We start from the raw sequence: 24,008 nt of genomic DNA, 5'->3' as shown, positions 1-24,008 counted from the left end.
TACAACACTAGAAACTGGGTTTCGATACCCGTTGTAGGCAGAGCACAGATAGTCCATTGTGTAACTTTGTGCTAAATTACAAACAAACATCTAGAAACAGGGTTTCGATACCCATGGTGGGAAGAGCACAGATAGCCCAATGTGTATCTTTGTGCTTAACTAAAAACAAAACAGAAGAAATAACTTCTAAAAACTAACGTTATTACCTTTGTAAGGTCTGAGCCAGTTTAATATCTCAGTAGCAAGTTGTTGTGGGTCTTGGCTCAACACATCTACGGATGGCTTTGTCATGTTATAAAGGAGTTCAACCTCCCAGTCAAGAAACTAAAATTCAAATTCAAATGTTTGTACTATTATCAATTTTTACAACACATACATGCTAAGAAACAACAACGATAACAAAAACACAAGTTCTACTTTTTTATCTCTTATTATTATTTTGAACCAATTACGGATTTCAGTAACAGGTGATACTCAAAATCTTGTGATATAGAAGCATTAAAAATTATAGTTACGTGAATTGGCTGTTTGTGATAGGCTTGAAATATATTTCGTTCTTTTCTAATATCTATAGATTCTGATTGTTTTAGTAACCACGTGTTAAAAGTTTAACCAATAGGGCGTGAGAACATTATTTATGATTGACTTAATGTGTTAACCTATGCTATGCGATTTTGTTCAACCAAATGTTCTTGGAAAGCATTACCGTTTGGCTACACAGGAGTTCCTGTAATCAGAGAATTAAAAATGTTCAGGGAATGGGAAATAAAGTAATAATGATGATTTTCGTGTGAGAAAGAATTCAAAGAGAACTCTTTACTTTGCAAGCAAATAATTTAGAGTTGGCAAACTTACTACTGTACTGTCTTGGCCAAAATGTTTTCATATTTTGCAACAAGTAGGATAATTATTATTAAGATGGAATAAATATAACTTAACGCTGTCAAACTGAGAAATGTATGTTATGTTAAAAATCTACATATATAATTTGTATAATGAGACATGTTCTATAGACATCAGAACAGCAAACACTTTTATCAGACACCCACATAAAGATGTGTAATTTAGCATTTTTCCTATCACAACGAAACCTTATCAAAACATATATATTGACAAAATATAACATCAAATTGTCATAAATAGCATTTTTAGCCTTATATCAGTTCATATTAATCATTCACTACTTGGTTGGTCCTCCTCGTACTCTAATAACTTCCGCAAGGTGATGTGGCATGCTGTCGATGAGGTTATTGATGTAGTCTACCGTGATTTCATTCTAACTTGTTACTAGAAGGCGCTGCAACTCAGCTACAGTAGCTGATTTAGGGCCATGGTTAGAAATTTTCTGGCTCAGTTCTGTTCAACAATTCTCAATGGGATTACACATTACAATGTGGAGACATTGCTGGCCATGGCAATCTTGTAACATTCTCCTGGTCGAGATAATCCTGTACAATACGCACATTGTGGACAGTGGGATTGTCATCCTGGAATACAAGGTTATTGCCAACCTTGCCCTAGTATATGGCAGAAATATCGTCTATGTGTGATGCCAATAAGAGGTGTCATTGACGTTTAGTCCTGGAGGATATGAAGAGTAGTTTTTACACCATTACGAATAGCTGCCCAAACGTGTACTTTACCATCTCCTGTGTGTAACCTGTGGGAAAAACAGTCTTTCCTCATCTATTCTCAGCCAAACGACGAACACAAATCCTACCATTAGCTTTAAAAAACCGAAAACAGGACTCATTTAAAACGATGACATATCGCCAGTGTTCTAACTGTAAATTGGCATGCTGTCTTGCCCAAGTAACACAGTGACGGCAGGGAATTCTGGTTCATATTGGTTTGCAGATAGCCCTTCTTGCAAAACAACCTTGTTTGCTCTGTCTCCTATTCACCGTTCTTTTGGATAAACTGGAAGGAATGTCTTTATGCCATTCCTGTCGTAAGATATTGCAAGAGTTCTTTTGATCTTGACGTGTTAACCTGATCGAAACAAGGTCATCTTGGCCAGTAGTTCTTCGGCGTCTACCAGTATACTTTACTGAAACAAATTTTCCTGTAGTCCGATAATGTTTTAGGATTCTGGATACAGTACACTGGGGTACCATATGTTTTGACAAAGTGCATTTGCTTAATATCATTTCTGGACAGTCGAGCAGTTTGACGCTCTATAACTTCTGGAACTTGACGATACCTGACCCTCCACCATGTCCAGAGACATTGTCTGAAAAAAGCGTTGATGTGTTTCGAAAAAGATTATACCAAAAGTTCACCCTTTTATACAAAAAAAGAAGAAAAGTAAATGTATGTGTGTTTTAACGAACAAATGGTCAAAACAACTTATACATACCAGAATAACCACTCGTACATGTATGTCCGACCATTCGCTACCTTCTCTATTACTACTCGGGCATTTACTTAGTAACTACTCCATTCATGTCGACAGTAACATCAATATAGAACAGTATGCAAACACTTTGTCCAAGACTGCAGATATTGACAAAGGCACAGCTCTATGTATTTGCATAGTGTTATAAGTGGAGGAGATAGAACTTCGATATATTGTTGTATATGATTTACAAACTGTCTTGCCATTGCCCAGAGGCCACAAACTTAGAAACGTTTTATGTCTTAGCTGTTGGTAAAACAAACCACAAAAAATCAGTGAAATCCTGATTTTTTACAACAAGTTAATCATGCTGCACAGGAAAAAGTGATTTATGTATATTCGTCACATAACTCGCGAGGCCCGACATGGTCAGGTGGGTCTCGGGTTCGAATCCCCGTCCCTGCTCGCCCTTTTAGCCGTGGGGGCATTATAATCCATTTCACTATTCGTTAGCAAAAGAGTAGTCCAAGAGTAGACGGTTGGTGGTAATGACCAGCTGCTTTCCCTCTAGTCTTTCACTGCTAAATTAGGGACGCTAGCGCAGATAGCTCTCGTGTCTTTGCGCGAAATTCATAACAAAGAAATAAACACATAACTCGCTTAGATAAAAAGTATTCAAAGTTTATATTATTTATATTTAATGGTAGTTTTTAATACAAAATTGCATTAATTACTAGCAATTAAAGAATGAAAACCAATGATAATTAAAATATATTATTTTTTTCGGGATTGACAGTTTAAAACTGCATTAAGAAAATTCACACTCGTTTAAAAAATCCTATCGTACTAGTTTGAATTTTATATAAATGTGTAATAAAATGTTTATAACATTTAACTAAACTATTAAATATTCAAAATAATAATATGAAAATCTTTATAATCTAATTCACCAGTTCTTTGTTATTCTCTTTGTTCAGTTATTCAATAATCTACGATTGAGATTATTTCAGCCTTGTAGTTTTTCTTTATCCCACTGAAGGATTATTTATTGAAGCATGGTGTATTCAAATATTATCTGTAAGGTTTTACCTGACTTCTTACGAACTCTAAGATACTTCTCAAATACCCAATTGAAGCGCCCCTAACAGCAGACAGCAGAAACTCAAAGTTGCAAATTGCATCCTGTTTCAGTTTTTTGTAGTCCTCTGAAACAAGAAAATCAGAAGAAAGAGATCAACTTAAAACATATTTATATACACCAGAGTATAAATTCAAGTTTTCTTTTCAGATATTTTCCATTTACTATTATTAATGATGACGAATCTAGTCATTGAGAGTTAAATTTTCATATAGCCATATAGTGAAGTTGAATAAAATATTTTAGTTGTAATTATAAAGCTGATTTAACTCAAAAATAACTTTATTCAAATAATGTAATACAAAAGGATTAATAAAACTAATTTCGACTTACTACTTAATAGAAGATGAAACCAAAGTTCATCAACCTCACGCAAAAGATCTGAGGACGTGTCAGTTTTCTTTCCTTTTGTTATTTCCAGTAACTTGGGGACCTTGAAAATGAAATATGAACTTATTATCAATCACGTGATCAATAATTAATTTACAAATTAATACATTTTTAATTGACATATTTCAAAGTAGAATTTACTCAAACTGAACCGCGTACAGTACTCATAAATTGTATACCTGCTGCCATAAGGGTAGAAAAGTGACTGTCATAGATATAAAGAGGCATAATGGGTTTTTTTCAGATATAAAATACCGTAACAGGTAAGTGAATGAAATTGGAAAGATGTAATTCATCAGTATATGTTTTTTTATAGTTCTCAATATTAGCGGAAAAACGTTTGTGTTTAACGACATAATATTCACAAGCGTAACAGATTTTCAATTTGTATTCTATTACAAGTCATAAACTTACAAAGCAATCATCTTTTTAGGTTCTTAAAACTTCTAACTCTTTAAAAATTAAAGGAAAAACTTGGAATATGAAAATTAAAGGTTTGTTTACGGATAAACAAGTAATATGGTTCTAAAACCTTGGTAGTTCTTTAAAAAACAAGAAAACTATGTTTTGATAGGTTTACTAAGCATCGTCAGGTGGATAAAACTGAATGATGGAACAAAATCGTTACGTTTTATAGCTTCAAGATACTAAACAAAACTTTCATTCTTACTCTTTTAGTTGGTTCAGTTTCGTTTAGACTATTTTCACACGAATTATAGTTAATATTATGTTGTTCATCCCCCACCAGTAGCTAAGTAGTGAGCTTTAGGCTCGAAGAATATTAATATTTAGGGTTAGGTAGCGCAAATTCCCCAGTGCGAGACTTTTCACTTAAAAACAAAACAAACAAAACTTTGTTTATGTACACTGGGAAATAGTAAATCAAGTAGGCTTATTGGCTCTTCTCATATTAAATATTTATTTTTGATGAGATATAAAGGCCTTTCAAAATGATTTAATTGAAAGAATCTTTAATTTATGAGTTTAAAAGTCTTATGAGCTTTATACTCAAATCGTCTTTCTGAGTGGTGATGAAAATTTCCATTGAGATTTTATCATCTAATATGAAGATAAACCCTGTTAATTTAACGTGGAAAAGATAAGATTACGAACTTAACAGTGCAGAAGAAGTAATCAGAAGTCACTGTTAAATGATCATGTTTAAGCATAGTGTGAAATAAAAAATGCAGGGAAGCCAACATCGTTCATAGGCAGTAATAGCATTTGCCATTAAGTCATGAATTATAATCGAAGACATTGTTAAGAGTCATTAGAAAGTATCATTAAAAATGTATTAAAATCTTAGATAGGTTTTTTAAATATCATCTTTGTAAACTGCCGAAATAGCGTTATTCGCAACCAAAATATGTAATTTATTTTAGCTTCATTAATCTGTTAAAATACTCATCCATTTGCACATTTATTTAACAACCCACTTTACAGTTTATTCATGTATATCGTTCCCATCCATATATCCTCCTAAACGACCATTGTTTTCAGAAACCCGATCAACCCTGACGTTAATCGAATCATGAACTGTTTTACTAGCCCAAAACGTATCAACAAAGATCAAACTTCATGAAATACTTTGAAGTTAAAACTTCCGTTAGTTTGTAATATGTTGGTATATATGGAATTATAAAAAGAAGAATATTGAATTATTTGCTGAAAACTTTAGTCAAGAGACATAATAAAAACATCCGAAATAAAAAACTAAGCACTTGAAGAGAAAAAGTAAAAAGACTTGAAGAGGGGTTGTTTGTTTTTTGAATTTAGCTCAAAGCTACACGAGGGCTATCTGCGCTAGCCGTTCCTAATTTAGCAGTGTAAGACTAAAGGAAAGCAACTAGTTATTACCCCCACCGCCAACTTTTATCAACGAATAATGGGATTGACAGTCCCATTATAACGCCCCCATGGCTGAAAGGGCGAGCATGTTTGGTGTGACGCGGATTCGAACCCGCTACCCGCAGATGGCGATTCGAGCGCCCTATCCATCTGGCCATGCCAGGCCCTTGAAAAGGGAAACATAATATATAGTTCTACATCATAGACAAAAACAATTAAAATACTTTAATGATTGTAGGGACGTAACTTAATGATGCTATACAAACGCATATTATTGTAACAAACAATTCAATTATTCGACTTTAATTTTACATATTTACGAACATTTGCAAAATAAAAAAAAATACACGCGATAGTTTAATGTATTTTTGAATTCCTTTTAGCTAAACGAAGTTATTGGTTTTATCAGTGGAAATAAGAACATAAAATCTCTCTTGACTTGCTCTTTCTCTGCAGTACGTTAGAAAAGGTCCAGAAAAACACAAAATACTCTTTGGTACATAATTTAATGAACTTCATATTTAATATTAATTTATAAATGCTTTAATTGAAAAACTCGAAATGCACGAAGTTTATAAAATAAGTTTAATTGGCTATTAGTTTAATTAGTATTCAAGTTGTAAGAGGCATATTGCGCCATTTGAACATTTTGTTTTGCATCATTGCTTTGATGCAAACATTTTTGACACTTAGATCAGTTTAAGATCAGTTTAACGTAGATCAGTTTAAGCAATTTAATCATTTCAGAGCTACCTGAATCTCGTAACAGAAAAAAAAATGAAATAAAAAAAAGTAACTTTCTAAAGACTAAGTGCATTTTCCAAAGTTGTTTGAATATATTGATTACATGAAGGTACCTTCAGTAAATGTAAAGAATGAAAACTCAACGTTAAACTTATATTCTGTTCGTTGTTAGTTGTTTGGGTGTTACCTAGTGGCTAGCACACTGGACTTCGGGTTAGAAGGTTCAAGGTTTGCGTCGCGGTACCGCAGAATATACTCTGCAATTTCAAGTGTGAGTACGTTATAAGGGTAACAGTGGTGCTCGGTGTTGTTGACTAGCGTTGTTGACTAGTTGACTTTCTCCTGGTAAGTATTTCAAGATTAGTGACAGCTGCCTTTCGGGCTGAAATTACCAGTACCGACCATTGGTAGCTTTGTGTGGGCTAGGTGACTTTATTTCTCAAGAACTGCATAGATTGAAATGATCATCTTTGTTCTTCTCTTTATTTCCCATGCGTTTTCCATAACTTATTGTGCTTTTTGATTCTTAAATACGAGTCAATACTTTTTATAGATCTTTCGTTTTCAACTAAAAACCCTATTGATTTTTGACTTGGGATAACCATTGTGTGTGTGTGTGTGCAGTAATAATATTACTGCAAACGCACAGAAAATTAAATCGATATCCTATTAAAACAAGTAAAAAGGTAATTAATAGAAAGAATCGTTTGAGGTAATTACGAAAAATTAGTATTAACTTAGGGAGTTTGTTTGTAGTTATGCACAAAGCTACACAATGGGTTATCTGTGCTCTGCCCACCACGGATATCGAAACTCGGTTTCTAGCGTTATAAGTCCGCAGACATACCGCTGTGCCATTGGGGGGGGGGGGCAACTTAGGGAGTCTATGATAGTTTGTTATTATTTTCTTTGTATCAAGTTCTAGACGCCCCTGCCCTAAACAATTAGTTTGGTTCAAACTGTTGTAAGAATAGCTCACTCTCCAATTAATAGGAACATAAAGTAAAAAAACAACGACAAACAAACGAACAAAAATAATAGACATTTAACAAAATTTTAAGACTAAGAGTTCTTTAATTATAACTCTTAAACTAATGAAGGGCATTTGAAGGGCTTTCTCGTTGTTTTTCGGCTGAAGATAATTACATTATTCAAATGATTAGTTTCCTTGAGCTTATTTTGAAGAAGAAAAACACATTTATACTAGACTGACTGAAGGATGAAGATCAAAACACAGTTCTAATTATCAAACACATCATAGACATAGATTACGTTTCTGTGAGTATTGAAAGTTGAGTAAGAATTGTTTGCTTGTTTTTTTGTAACGTAACAAGCTATACCCTGAAACCGTGAGTCGATCGTACAGAAACTGCCATGTGGAAACGAGAAAATCCGTTAGACCAATTTCTGAAATAAAAATTTCCATAAGTTTACGGTTCGGTTTCTTGTCTCGAAAAACGTAACGAAACTCCAGAAGTGTTGTTTCCGCGTTGGTGAAAAGTCTTCCAAATGCAAGGCTATTTTTACTCTCAAGGCATTTCCATTTCCATCTTGATTTGCACTGCAAGAATGGTTTTTGACATATTTTGTGTCATCTAAGACAATCTGCGTTAAGTGTAAGGTAGAGGAAGATATTGAGGCAGAAGGGATAGTAAGAATCAGATACTTTGTTCTGATCATTATAAACCACTTTAACTGTCTTAGATCGTTCAGTAATTAACAGACTTAGCTATGATTGGTCAGACCTTAATCAACGAACGTCATAAGAAATAGTTGCAGAATATTAATTGTTGTTTATTTGACTGAATGCTAAAGTTTTTGGATGACCTCTCTTTCTGATTGCTTGAACTTTTACAGCAACCCAAACGTTCACATGTGCGTTAACGGCAAGCTTACGGATTTACAACACTAACATCTGGGGTTCGATTCTTCAAGGTGGAGAGAGTGCAGGAAACCCATTGTGCAGCTTTGGTTAAAACAACAACAACAGCATTCTCAACAGCAAATATCACATCTTTCAAACTTGCATTTGCAACTGATTCGAGGGTAAACATGATTGAAAACAGGCCATTCTATACGTACACAAACACGGGATAAAGCCATTTTCAAACGAAGATTTCTCTACTATAGGTGAACCAACGAGTACAAAACTGTATTGTTCGAAAGATCTAATACCAAATTTAAAGGCAATTTTAGTGCTTTTTATTGTTTGCCAGATATTGTGATGACAAAAGCCGCGCCACTAATGTCTGGCTCTAGAGTTAAACAATCACACGCGAAACTACTATATACGCAAGTTACAATTGGAATTTTAGGATAATGGACATATTTATAGCAAGCACATTAACAATAGAACTCGAAACGGTATTCATCCTAACTTAAACCATGCGGTGCTGGTTTGCATTAAATATGTATTTACGTCTCACTTCTAAGAAGAATCATACACATATCAACTTTTTCCTTCACCAATTCCTTGCTAGAATACTATAGTGTATACGATATTCCGTTTCTTGTTTGTTTGTTGTTAAACTCAAAGGTATACAATGGACTGTCTGCACTGTGCTCACTATGAGTATCGAAACCCAATTCTTAGTGTCAATAGTCCAGAGCCTTATCTCTAAGCCTATGGGGGAATATTCCATTACTTTACTTATGAAATGATTCTTTTCTAAGCGAAATACCAGGAGCTAGGATAATGACCACTATTTTTAGACTTGCTCGTATATATATGTTCTTTTGTTTGTCTTTGCTAATAAAACGGCATTAAAAATTCCATTTAGCTGACTTTGTTCAAGACTTACTAATGATTACAATGTAATGCAATTTCAAATTCTTAAAAAAATTCGGGTTGTTTATGTCAAAGGAAGCGTTAGTAGGTGCCACCCTTATTACAAAATTCTGTTAGTTTTCTTCGTCGAATTAAGTATATGTAACGAAAGACTCAAGTGGCAAATAGAAAATACCGATAAAACAATTTTTAATTTGCACTGGTACTTTTATTTCAAATCATAAAGTATAAAAAATAATTGTCTCCCCAGTGGCTCAGCGGCTTGTCTGAGGGCTTATAACGTTTAAACTCGTGTTTTAGTATTCGTGGTGGGCACAGCACAATGTTGTGTAGCTTTGCGCTTAACAACAAACAAAGGAACAAAATTAAAATGATTACAGATAGAAGCGTTTAATACAAACATAAAAAGAAGTAATGAGTCTTCCAAGAGACAAACTTTGAATTAATCGTATAATGAATGTTTGAAAAACAAGTAATCTAATTCATAATGGTTTTAACAAAATTAACTTAATGGAATGTTTGCCTTATCTGGAGGAAACTTACACTTAAAGAAGTCACTGAAGAGAAACTTCTACCTTGAAAATTAATTATATTTTAATCAAGGGTTATATCTTTAAACACTTTTATAATGGTCGCACTAAAACTATTTTGCCCCCATTTAAAACCGACATAAATGGTTTGAAATACACCAAAGCATAATTCATTTTTCAGAACGAATTAAAATTGTAAATAAAAAAGTTTTTGATTGAAACGTAATATATATATGTTATTTTGATAGGGAACGACTGAAATTTACATTTCAAATAACACTATAGCACGGTAGTTTAACATATTCTTAAAATTTGATTACATTACCATAACTGATTTTAGTATACAAGTATAATTCTAGGAACTATCACCTTTACTATCACTCTGAAAGAAACATATAAACAAAACAACCGTATTCGTTTAACGCTCTGTAATCTACTATTGTATATAGTTACTTTCAAAATATCACTTTTGTTCATTTCAAGGCTAGTGATAAAAGCTTTAAAGTATGAAAGAGAGAGAGAGAGAGTGAATGTATATTGAAGTGTTTACTTAGGGAAGGTACACATTTATTTCAGCAAGAAAAAAATGCGCTTAGAAAATTTCAAAAGAGGAAAACAAAAACTAGTTTTTATTGTCAGAAAAAGCACTCGAGCAAAAGAAATACATTAATAGAGACATAACCACGCCTTGCATTTTCTGGAAGTGATTAGCAGAAATATATAAAAATATATTGCTTTATCTTCCAAGTTTAGTTTCAATCTTATGGTTTCAAAATACACGTTTCGCGTCCAACGTTTTCTTTTTACTTATAATGGATAACAGGAAAGGAAAACTTGCATTTCAAATCACCCAAGCATGTTATCTGAAACCACGTATATATACACACTTAAAACAACACAGAACTGATTAACAGATACAAGTTATACACGCCTACCCTAAACCAATGATTAGTGTTCGATCCAACAGTCCCGTTCTTTTCAGATATACTAGGCTTCTCTTATTTCGTAGCAGATTTATTTTGCCCGTTTTTTTAAAGGTTATAGTAACTCTTCAGTGATGAAAATATAAGTTGGATTAATTTCTGTAATTTTACGATTGGGAAGATTTTCTTTCTATGACAGAACGGAGCGACATTTCGAGGCGTATTTTATAGTCTAACTTTGTTACTAATCTGTTAATTAACAGAAAACAAAGGGCATAATTTACCTTCAAGTCTACACACGTGCCGTATTAGAAGGTTTAGATACTGTTAGTACAAGTATTGAAAAGAAAGCTAATTACAGACTCTATGTTATCAGTGTACTACGTTTCAGGATCGTCTGTGAATGTTGATCAAAGTAATTTGTAAACATTGAACTCCTGATGTGTTTTACAGCAAATCAAATAACGACATGTACCGAAATTATTTCTAGAACTGATATTCATGTCTACCTTTTCCTCTGCCTTTTCCAGGAAACTCAAATAGAAGGCGCTGGCTAAGTCAGTATGGCAGATACGGGCATCGCTAGGATTAGAGAGAAACCGCTCTCTCACTATTTCCGTGACAACAGAGTTGCTCCAGTGGATGTAAGGTCGATTTCCAACATAGTACTCTTTTAGTAGAGAATCTGAAATTAAAAAAAACCAGAAACAATTGAGCACTATGGAAATTATCCGAAAATATAAAAATGCTCACACTTTTACCTTCCTGATTATGTGCTTTTTATCCATTTGCATCACGATGCGTGCACTATTCGCTCATTCTGTTTATCTAAGGAACACAAACACATACAATGAATGGAAACATATGTTTCGAACTATCCGCCGTATTATCTTCTAATTTTAGAATAATGAAGAAATTTAGTTATCTCGAATGAGATGATATCATGATAATGTTGATTTGTCACACACACATCTTGTTTCTCTACTACGCTTTGAAATTATATTTCCCGTGACCCTGCCACTGTGAAAATAAAATAATCAATTTTTTTTGGTAAAGGCAATATGAAATTTTCAATCGAGGGTGTTGAATATTCCAATCAATGTAATCAAAGGATTTCCAGCGTCAATTATGACCCACAATAAATTTCTACTCGTATATTTATCATCTATAGTTATAAATTATTATTCAAGATATAAATAAAATATCCATTTTTATTCACGTTTAAAGTTTATAACGATATTACTACGTATATCTGAAACTTTATATTTGGTGGATAATACTTTTCCTATTAAAAATATTTTACCTTATTAAGACAAGTTGGATTTTATCTATACATTCTAACGACAAATTAAGTTAACGCTCATTACGTAAGATTTAATTAGCAAAATGTTTGCCCCTCCCAGCGGCACAGCGGTATATCTGCGGACTTACGACGCTAGAAACCGGGTTTCGATACCCGTTGTAGACAGAGCACAGATAGCCCATTGTGTAGTTTTGTGCCTTAACTTCAAACAAACAAAAGCAAAATGTTTATATAGATATATTAAAAACACGCTTTTCCACTGTATATATAAAAATAATTCTTATTATCCGCTCTACCGATAACTAGTTCATTACAAGACTTATCATATCTACAACACATTATTGTTTTGTTTTTTAAACATTACAACTTATTTTTATGGATAGTAAAAATACAGGAAGCTTAACTGTAAAACATTACTCCAGTAATTATAAAACATGAAATCCTTGAACTTGCATACAAAATAAAAACAAGGTTGACTGCTGATATGCAGTATGCAGTTATCGTTCGATTCTACTTTTTTTTTTTACTGGAATTTGCGAATTATGCTACCACGAAATTTTGTTAAATCCACTGTTTTGTTCGTTTTTGTGATTAAGTTAGTTTGAAACTAACGAAACTGGTTTTACATTGAAAAAACAACAAAAACAAACAAACCTCTACTATTCAATAAACTTTCAAGTGTAGGCTCATACTTCAGGATTTTCCAATTTCAATATGTGACTTTACTTGTCAATTTCCATACAAGCTACTTCGAGATTAAGAAAGTCTTTGAGAAAAAAATTAATTCTCCATTTAAGCGCCTGAAGCTTTTCAGCACTTATTTGACAACGTAAAAAAACCAAAAAGAACAAACAAAAAACGGATACCTTTCAGCAGAACGACTGATCATCTGTAATTCGTAACATCTTTCAATTATTACATGACAGTCCCCTAAAGGCAAGGGGTAACCCGTTACTAAAAATGAAGCGTTGTTTGTATCAATTATGCAATCGGCTTAAAATTAAAGTACAAAAAAAAAAAGACAAGCAATAGAATATTGTCCATTAAACGTGCTATGTTTTTGAGCCCTTAACTACTCATTTACTAATACAAAAAGAGTCCATGTTGTAAAAAGAATGTTGTAGACGCTTAATGTCACTTTTAAAATTTAGTAATATATTTACAGACCCTTCTTATCTTAACTTTATTCATAAATCATGGAATGCATTTGTATTACAAAAATAGTGTTTACATAGGCTTTAGTGGCCATCACAAAAGTACCAAATATATTGTAGTAAAATCTAATATTATATAATTCCCAATAATTGAAATAAAAACCAAGAAATTAACGATTTCTGCCAGTGACAAGTTCTAGTTTATTTATACTTTGTAATTTAAATACATATTATTAGAGATAAAGCATCTTACCTCAGCTATATTGTTTTATCGCTGATATAAGTGGTATTTAGAAATTTCAAACATAGTTTCCTATTTTAAGATAAGTTTCTTTTATAATATAGTTTAATATAACCGTTTTGAAGGAATTTATAATTTAAATGTAATTTTTTTCTATATGTTTAATAGCAATATTATTCTAGTAACTAGTATTCAAAAAAATACTGTGACCCGTATCATATTTTGTGTTAATTTGTAGGCGGTCCAAAAATTGATTTTGCAGTAACTTGTCTCCATGGTTATTGTCACCTACTGTGGTAACCTGTATTAGACTGGTAGCTCATAGGCAACATGGAGAGGAACAGTAAGATGAGTGAGTATAATGAAGGTGAGTTGGCAAAATTAAAAAAAAATGAAACACAAAATGTGCAACACAGGTATCTTTACTGAAAGGGAAACGGATATAAATACACACTTTAAATGTTGTGTTTCAATGTAGTTGATTAGGAGATTATGACGTGATAAGACGAAGCTACACTACACTGAACGAACTTGATAATTACAATACACCTTTGAACTTAACTGTATTTGCTGATTAGCGTAGCACAGAGACAACACCGTACCATAAAAACTGTTTAGTTAAAAGTTTCACTAGACTTTGTTATAACGAATTTTTACTGATGATAAGATGACTATGCTTAGTTAGTTGGTACAATATTTCAAACTTGAAAAATGGACACAAGACCAGCTAAAGAATACTTTCACGAGAGATTCAAAAAAGATCTCATCCAACTAGATAGAACATGTATTAGAAGAACAGTAGCGTACTGCAATCCAATTATAGGGCCTATTGCTAGAACTCAGAGGGTGGAATCTATGCGTGCTATTTCTGTACCTCCCTGTGGCAATCTGGAGTTTGTCAGTGACTAAAATGTCAATACCACCTATGTCGTTTGCCCAGGAAATACTGAAGTGGCACTATGTTTAATTGGACTTACAATAAAGCTACAGCTCTAAAAAAAAGCCTCGAAAATGTTGATCACAGAATTCCTGTTTCCGCGACTAAACTGGGAAGTAATTATGATAAAGCATAATGTTGAAGTTTAGAAAAGTGAAGTTGTATAGGGAAGATCTCCAAAATTCTTCCCTCTTTTACTTCAGGACAGCTTTTATTGTTTATGTCTAACGTATGTCTCTATACTTCCTTTAATGATAATTTCAGGAACAGTGTTGGTTAGAATGTTTGATATATATATATATAAATTTTTCATTTTTATATTTTATATTATTATGTTTTTATTATAAAGAATATTTTGCCCTACCAGCTTAGAGAGTATCTCCTAAGATGGCTGAGCATTGTGAGATGTTATTGGGATTACGGCCGAAAACATCGCTAACAGGGAGGGTACCCAACAGATGAAACAATACATTCTAATATTTAGAAATAATAATGTGATAAGATAACTTTAATTAGCTACATATAAAGAAGAAACTTTTAAAAAAAGGAAGTACGTATAGGGATGGCTAATCTCAATCCTTGAAAAACAATGTGAACAAGATAGCAGGGATGGCATTTGCATCCTTTGCTCTACATTTACTTCATTTTTTAAAAAGTTTTTTCTTTACTTGTTTGCTTGTTTTTTTAATGCAGTCGTTCAATAAACACAGGAAGGTTGTATTTATAACCAAGTTATAAATACAATGAGGTTTCAACTGTGATATTTATTGTTTATCTATTATTGGTTAATAATTCCCTTCACCTTGTATTTAAGCTTTTTAAAAGAGCACTAAATATCTACAAAAAAGTTAACTTCAAGGGGTAATGATAACATCGTTTACACTAGAATTATGATTTAAAAAAATTACTACTGGTTATTAATAATACTTATAAAAGCGGATACTCCGTTTGAAACTATGTCATCTCAGTGAAATTGGTTAACAAAATGTCTAAACATCATAGCAAAAAGTTTGAATTTCTTGTTCTTCTTTCTTCTGCTTCTTTTTATTACATGATAACTCAAAAACCAAAACAATGGCCCAGAACTTGTGACTGAATACTTACATAGATTTTGTTATAAAAGGAAAGATTGTATAGCAATGTATAGTTCTGATGACCTGTTGATGAGATATTTAAAATATCAGTTCGATGAACAATCCGCGCCATCCCTGTATAGGCAGTGCTATCGCCTATCTGATACTCAAACTAAGTTGACTTTAGCTCTGATCATTGTAAGTAGGATACTTTGATTAGAAGTCAACACTAAGTCTCTTAATTTAAAACAAAAATGAATTAAGAACACGAAAGTGGGAGTTTTATGTGAAACTTTAATGTCAGATGAAGAATCCAGGCACAACTTCAAAATTCACTCACAGCACGTGACGTCACAATACAGTGGTAGTGCAACATGTACACAATGACAACATTAAAACTAAGACAACTACATTACCAAAAACAGAAAAACAAACAACAACAAAAAACTGAACTTGACCACAACCAAATCTCACACAACAGCTTATAAACATGTTTACAACACTACAGATCGATTATGCAACAGAAACACATATACAGGGAACATGCTAAAAAAAAGGTAATAAATTCAATAATTTAACAGCAATTAAAATAACAAGATAATAAAGATCAAATCACATTAAATAGTAATAATCGTAGAAAATCAAACTAGTCAAACTTATAATCAACTTCGTTATAACAGAAAATCAAAACTAAAGCATTAAACACGCTGTTCATCTGATAACACAAACACAGCTTACAACACCATTGTTACAATACGTCATTTCTCAATAATTATAATAATAACACCAAAATGCATAAATGATCACTGCAATACACATATCACGTTTTAGATCCGTCATATCATACAAACTAAAGATTAATCCTAAAGCCATATAGCAGGAAACTAAATATAGATATGTTTTACCTTAGATGTATCTATTCTAAACATGCAACAGTCTAGCCTAATTCAATCCCTAAAATCCACAGAGCTAGTCAGAACAATTTAGTTTTAATCGTTTAAAACATTATACCTAACACAGTCCATAATTATAACTAAAAGGAAAAAAACAACAAAATTATCACAGAAATTAAATTGTACAAATCAGGAAATTAGTACGCACAAATCAAATACTTAATAAAACAAAGATATCTGTATTACAATGTAATCTATGATTCTGTTAAACAGTCTTTCTTCTGTAAACATAAAAGAAAAATCAAGTTAATAGACTTAAATTATATTTACCACCGTACACGCATATAAAATACAACGTGGAAAGCAAGTATGCTTAACTTAAAACAGACATTAATATAAACATTTTGTCTCACTAGTAACAATCACTTGAAAAAATAGTTAAGGCTGTCTATAAATTAGTCATACATAATTATCATTTTATTTTTTAATTATCTTAGGAATAAAAGAACACACTTTAAATAACAAGTCATGGTTGATAGTTCATTAGTCAGAGACAATATAAGCATTTTCCATTTTTATGCATGACGTCAACTCATATTTATACATAGTTTACTTCTTTGTCCTTCATTTGACACGAATAGCATTGTACCTCGCATTTATTCTTTTTACTTGTCATTTACTTAGCCAACTTCTTTTACGTGTTAAAAGCTTATAACACTTTAGCTTACATTTTACTTAACTGATTTTTCTGTATATAACAGCTACTTAGCTTTGCTTCTGGCCTCTAACGAGTGACAACTCACATCTGACTTCATTGGGTAGTAATGTAACTGTAAAACATGGCTTCTGTGTTAATCACTTGACAACTGACCACATTACACATTGCCACCCATAATATCCTAACTTTTTACATCATGAATACGACCAGAAGTATCTCTAGTTCTATTAAAAAACTAGTTAATTATGAGGTAATTAATGTTTCACTCTAAATATGATCTTTCTTCTATATAGATTGTGTTTCTAGGGCTAAACAAACAATACAACTGCAAGCAATTCTATGTTGTGTATTAATGGTATTCAGGAGCAGTCTGTACCGCCGTGCACGCGATTATGCACTATATTATTTTGTACTTGTAAAAACACTGATCCAGTCCCATTAAAATTGGTGTCAGTATCTAATATAAATTAACAATTTGGCTCAGGATAAGCTAACACTAGTACATAAGTTAAAACATGTTTTAGTGACTGGAATTTGAATTAGCTTTAGTGAGCATAGAAAGCAGCGCTGCTGTATCAGAAAACTTGGCCACAAAATATTGATAACATGAGGCAAGTTTGAGAAAACTGAAATCTTCTAACAGGCGTAGGTTGAGGCTAGACTGTCACTACTTTAGAATTTAGCAGGATCAGCAGAGATGCCTTTTTGCAAATTGTATTGGCAAAAAATTGTATCTGTTTATGCACGAATACATACATTCCTGGTTTAAGTTTCAGTCCTATTTGTCCTATCCTATTTTAGATTTTCAATAGGAGCATTAAATGTATAGCCAAACGTCAATATATCATTTATATATATTAAATATCTTTCTCACTGTAAACCTCTTAATGCAAACTCTATCAGTGCTTAAGCATATATTTAGTGCATTATACAGGACAAATGATATCCTTTATAATTCACACAGACATTTGTTAATGCTCAAGTTATATATGCCAATAACAAAAACAAAGTTTAAAGTTCTGAACCAATGGAAACTCTTTAATGCATCTAGACATTCACCTGTCTGATGGATTTGAAATTAGTTGATGCATGTTGCCATCTACAGCACAGAAACTTGATGTGTCTTCCTTCTTTTTAATTGTCACCACAGGTAATGACCGTGTATATTCTTATGATTTCATAAAACCATTCTTTAGCATGCAATTCTTCCCAGAACTGGCTACATTCTAGGGAAGCCTGCGTAGTGGTTGCTTGATAGAACATTCATCATCAATGCTTATATGATAAGGCTTTATGTTTGTTTGACCTAAGCAACTATCAGATCATACAGGCACAATCAGCTTACTCAGCCTATAGCTTACTAATTACCGTCAGCTGATGTAAATCCTGAGTGTTGTTACAATATTCTAACATCGGCATCATGTGCGTCTAAAGTCACGTATTTGTTTGAGGGCATGGTAAACCCAAGCTATTCTAATAGACGCATTTGCCTCTCATTCACGCAACATTCCCAAAACTCTTACAACTCGGTAATTTTAATAGCTGTATGTCCATAATTACACACAATAATTGGGATATATATCATGGTATTGAAGGCATTACTGTGTAGCTTGGTGTTTGAACAAAAACCAGTGTGTTTCATATGTAAGCTTCATCGCTGCATTTGGAGGCAGCAATAGATGACACTCCATATGCAACTTACCACAAAATATTACCCTTACATTTAATGGAATAGTTACTGCATCCACTAAATACACTTGCGCATTCCACTATTCCAAGGATTTACTTCGTTAGCATCTAAAGATTTTACCGCAGAGCTGCAACTTACATTTTCCACAGGCTATTCTTTGAATAACTTGCACAGCAGAACCGTCTATAAGGTGCCTATACATAAACCCAAGTCAGTTACTACTAATACGTTTGTCCTATGAGAGATATTATTGCTAACCATGAGCCAGATTCATACGTCTCCATTCATCTGTAGCTTTTTCATTCAACCAGAACAAAGTTTTTATTGACTGGCCTGAGTGGTGGCTTTGCTGTTCGCCCCTGAAACACTGCAATGTTGAGTAAAGTTCTAGCTGCTCCAGTATTGACTACAAATTCAAACTTGCATCCATAAATAATTGCAGGAACACATAAGACTGAGCTTGAGCTAATTTGAGTTGAGAAAACTGCTAGAACTTTGGACACAATGTTTCTCAAGATCAGTGAACGATCTCGTCCAGCTAGTTTAAAGTAGCTAATCTTACAGCTCTCACAACACACTGTTGTTTGACACTGGAGTGAGTTAAATGCTGCTCCATACCCCGTTCTGTACTCGACCTTGGGTGAAGAAGAGTCTTAATCTTCAGTGTTCTGGCCATCTACAGTTGAAGAAAACGTAACAATTTGTTTCCCTTAAGATGACTGACGTAATAGCTGTTTCATCACAACTGTCATCCCCCTTTAGCCCTTGGAGGCATTGAATTGTGATGGTAAATCCCACTAATCTCTGTTAAAGAGTAGCCCACGAGTTGGCAGTGGGTGTTGTTGTCTAGCTGCTTTCCCTCAAGTATATCGCTTCGAAATTAGGGACGGCTAGTACAGATAGCCCTCGAGTAGTTTTGTGCAAAATAAAAAAAACCAACAAACAAATCATTTTACTGATAATTTACAGCTGGCTAATACATATTTTTCTGATGGTTCTGATGTAAAAGAGCCGCGTGAGGAAAGTGCCACAGCAGCTACTACTGACTTTTTATGTTTTTGGATTTTGTTTGAAATGATAACTTTAAGTTTTATTGCTATTCATACAGCTTCTGTTAAATTCAAAATGTACTTGGCACTTAAGTAATACCAAATATGCCTTTTTGAAAAGCCTTCTACATAGCTGGTGATGAGGGAGTCCTTGCAATCAATTCCAGCTATATTAGCAGAAATGATGCAAATCATTGGTTTTGGCTGCTAGATTTTTGGCCTTGAATTCTGCCATGCAGATTTCTCACTTCATGGCAGGGTTAAAACCTGTGATAAACTGTTCCATGGTTAAGTTCAGTTACACAACTAGGCTTCACTCAGATAATGTATAGCATCCAAGGCTACCAGGGTCAACTGAAGACGTTGTATTGTTTGCTCCTGCATCCAAGTATTCCATGCAGCAACTTATCTAAAATATTTCAGTCTTGTTTCTCTTTCGCAATACATTTTTAAGTTAGTGCACTGATAGGATTCACCTCACTATTATTATCTGCTGAGTACAAGTTAGAATAGCTATCCAGCATGAAGTTTCTGGGCAGATGAAGCTGTCTGATTTAATGTAAACAACTGTATTCAACCATTATCTGTGGCATATGTATTGATATGAACACAAGGTATCCATGTAATACCAGTTAGATGTTGCCTTGCATCTGCAAGTGCGAAACAATTTTAGCTGGTGTCTTGAAAATTTTTTCAAATGCCAAACCATCTTATAGCAACATCACTTGCCACTTAATTCCTTGATTTTTAAAATCCAGTTTGAGCTCATTCAAAAGTCAATCTAAGCCTCATGGAAGCAATGATGATTGGTAGGATGCACCAACCAGATGCATCTCCTTCTGAAACAGCATAGACACTTCAGTTTAATGTTGGCAGATGACATTTGGGGAGGACTGTAGCCCTCGTGGGACTTTGGTGCATCCTAGCTCATAAGATCTGCAGTTTATCCTGCATTTCTTGTACCCCTTAAGCCAGATGGTATAGACTGGCCGACATGAGTGACCTAGATCACAAATCATTGCTCTCAGCGAGAGACCTAAGGGTAAAAGAGTGGAGTACTTGGTAGAGTACAGGGCTGCAATCCAACTTCAACATGAAGATGGGTGTCGCTCCTCACCTATTCTCCGTTTTTAGCTTAATTCCAGCGCATATTTTGTATAGTTTTTCTTAAAAGTGAAGAAACATAATTCTTGTGGCCTGTAGAGAAACTGAGACAATAGACAACAACGGAAAATAGACTGGACGGATGTTTTAAGTCGTCTAAATTGCTCTCTGAATCGTAAAAAAGTTTTTAACATGCAGATTAAAAGTGTTCATGTGTTCAAACAAACTTTGAATACATAGAAATATAGTAAATATGAAGTATAGGAAGGTTAAGCTGTGAAGTACGTTATACAACGTTTCATACAATGTTTAATGTAGACAATTTTATAAGTAAAACGTTTCATACAATGTTTAATGAAGATAATTTTATAAGTAAAACGTTTCATACAATGTTTAATGAAGACGATTATATAAATACAACGTTTCACACAATGTTTAATGAAGACAGTTATATAAGTACAACATTTCATACAATGTTTAATGAAGACAATTATATACGTGTTTCACTAGGAATAATTACAAAAATGTCTACAATACTTTCTATTTATACGGATATATTAATTAGGTAATTAAAGTATTACTAATATAAGGTTTTACAAGGCAAAACTCTTATATAAAGATAGAATTTAGTACGTGCTTTTTGACTGATATAGTAAATTCAATCGTATACACAAATTCAGTCTTTAAGTATGAAGGAAAAGATCAAGAGGATAAACGATAAAAGGCATTGATTCTTCGTCCCCATTATATAATTGTCTACAAGTAAAGCAGCATACGAAATCTATTTAAGCAGCCAGTGACTTATAACATATCCAGAAGAAGGTAATCCATATATAGAAAAACGAAATTAATAAATCACATTTGATTTAAATTGGCGTTTTAAACACTCACTTGTGTCTGAACTGCAAACAACGTAAACTTTTTAACATGCTAGTTTGTCTCTTAGAGTAGCTAAAGTTCTACTTATCTCAAACAGATTTTGTACCAGAATGCTATTTGGTTTTAAACTAATGGAATAAATTTACCGTGCTTATTTTTTAATTTATTTAATATCAATTTTAATATAATATGAACTACGCATCAAACCTTTAGTACTTAAACAAACTAAAATTGTAGGTTTTGAGACGAACATTTATATAAATTTCTAAATCTGCCTTTATTAAATTACAGTTTTAGTGAGAATCTCCCAGAAATTTCCATATCATCAACTTGTGGTCTACTTTATTTCATAAATAATATAATTGCTTGTTTCTTTAAATGGCAACTTGCACGTTGGAAACTTACCAAGTTCTTGTTTGACGCCAAACCAGTCCATAAATGAAAATTCTCTCGCGTTGTCATCCCCTCGCACAGCGCTCGGTCCCTCGAACTCGGCAGCTGTTAGAAGCTCTAGTATTTCTGGTTCTCTGAGCCCGTAGTGCGTACACGTTAGGTAGGAAGCTATTTTTCTTACAGTAGATGTTCCATACTGGGACTCCAATCTCAGTAGAAGTCTGTTGATTAGCTCTTGTAAAGTTTGAGGCACGTCGTTGTCCAAAATGTCCTGCCACGATGTCCAGCGTCTGGCTTCGTGAGATAGAAGTTTCACATATAGGGGTGAAAATGACTGCCCATTGAGCCTTTCTTTTAATGTATACCATTGGTTGGTTGTTAACAAGTGCTTATTGTCTTTAAGATTTGATTGGATCATACTAACAGCAGCTACGTGATTGAGTGGGGGAATCTGAATGAGGTTGTCTCCTGTTGACATGCGAGATTTAAGCAGACCGAGAACAGTTTCATGTTCTTCAGCCACAGAACAAATAATATGTACGTTGGCTGGGAGATTCCATGGCAGCCACCCCAAGATGGCTGCCTGATTGTTAGGGGGAGACCTAAGGTCGTGTAGATTGTCTAGAACGATAACGAGATCGCTGGTGGTGGTTTCGACGAGTTTAAGTAGGTCCTGAAACCAAATGCTTAACTTCCCAAGCTCAAAACTATAATGCTTAGGAGTGATGTCGAAACCAAAAACTAGGCTAATATGAAGACATAGGTTTCTAAGTAATTCTGGTGTGTACGTAGAGGTGAGACTCTTTCCAACATGGCGGACAATCCTAACTATGTCATTACCTAGCCACTCGGTACAATACATTAGGACCTGAAATAGACACAAAATATTCCAATTTATAAACCCAGTATTAGGCGTAAAAAACGTCATGCAAAGATAACGGCAAACGTGATCTAAATACCACTCCCTTTCTAGAATTTTGAGAACTAATACAATCTCTATAGCAATTTTCTGTGTATATATAGCTTTGTAATATTTTCACTCCGAACAAAAGATTAAAGTTAAATCTCTAAAAAACAACAACAGATAATTCAATACTTCTTTGTTTGTTTAAACATGTTTTAAATTCATTTATTATGATTCAACAGAATAGTTCGTTACACAGAATACTTCGAACACTAACACTAATTTATTATATATGTATAAAAAGTACAGGCACAACACATAAACACATGAAAAATATAGTTAATCAACACATTCATATGCATCTGTTTTTACCTTTTATCTTAAACCTTTCGGATTTCGGTTACATAAGAAACTGTCACGGCATGAAGTTTTGTAATCTATTAACTCTCTTCAAGAAAAGTAGTTTAAAACAAAACAAATAAACATAAAGCCCAAGAGATGGATATATACATGACAACTTTCGTAACAATATTATTACGCCTCTTTGAATGTCTGATTACTTGTAATCATGTTCCTTGAATATACACAAATTAAAGTTAGTGACATGATGTATTATTCCAACTTTCTCACGAAAAAGCGCGTGATATTTAGCTATGGAACTTGTCATTGAAAAGCAGCACGAGTTTAAATACACTACTGCTTTCTTGTCTGCTACTTGTCATGTATATATATATATATATATATATATACAGATATTTAGTATATCAAAGCAGACATGCTGTTTTCGAAATTCTTATAATAGAACGTACGTGTACAATTTGGTAACGGCGGGAAAACAGTTCAAGTTTTCATCAGATATCTGTTGTGAAAAAGCAATCTTTAAGTTCACGGCTTTGTAGTGACTTAATAAACTCATTAAACGCTGAACTAGACACAATTTTGAAGAAGAGATGCGAAGTACAGATTTGATT

The 24,008-nt window shown here is 33.4% G+C and overlaps 1 protein-coding gene across 5 annotated transcripts in view; it reads right to left on the bottom strand.

The window, feature by feature from the left end:
- The window catches only part of LOC106478511 (NACHT domain- and WD repeat-containing protein 1-like), a 164,530-nt gene that overhangs the window by 28,982 nt on the left and 111,540 nt on the right, over positions 1 to 24,008 (bottom strand). For all 5 annotated transcript variants that reach the window (XM_022382126.1, XM_022382129.1, XM_022382130.1 and 2 more), the window contains 5 exons: positions 22,146 to 23,001; positions 11,209 to 11,384; positions 3,810 to 3,909; positions 3,428 to 3,543; positions 207 to 324 (listed from right to left, as the gene is read on the bottom strand). In XM_022382126.1, the coding sequence (XP_022237834.1) occupies positions 207 to 324; positions 3,428 to 3,543; positions 3,810 to 3,909; positions 11,209 to 11,384; positions 22,146 to 23,001 (1,366 nt within the window). The remainder of the gene's footprint in view (positions 1 to 206; positions 325 to 3,427; positions 3,544 to 3,809; positions 3,910 to 11,208; positions 11,385 to 22,145; positions 23,002 to 24,008) is intronic.

The sequence above is a fragment of the Limulus polyphemus genome, unplaced genomic scaffold (assembly GCF_000517525.1).
Source record: "Limulus polyphemus unplaced genomic scaffold, Limulus_polyphemus-2.1.2 Scaffold219, whole genome shotgun sequence".
Classification (NCBI taxonomy): domain Eukaryota; kingdom Metazoa; phylum Arthropoda; class Merostomata; order Xiphosura; family Limulidae; genus Limulus; species Limulus polyphemus.
The sequence above is the reverse complement of the archived record's forward strand: the minus strand, read 5'-3'. Positions and strand labels throughout refer to the sequence as shown.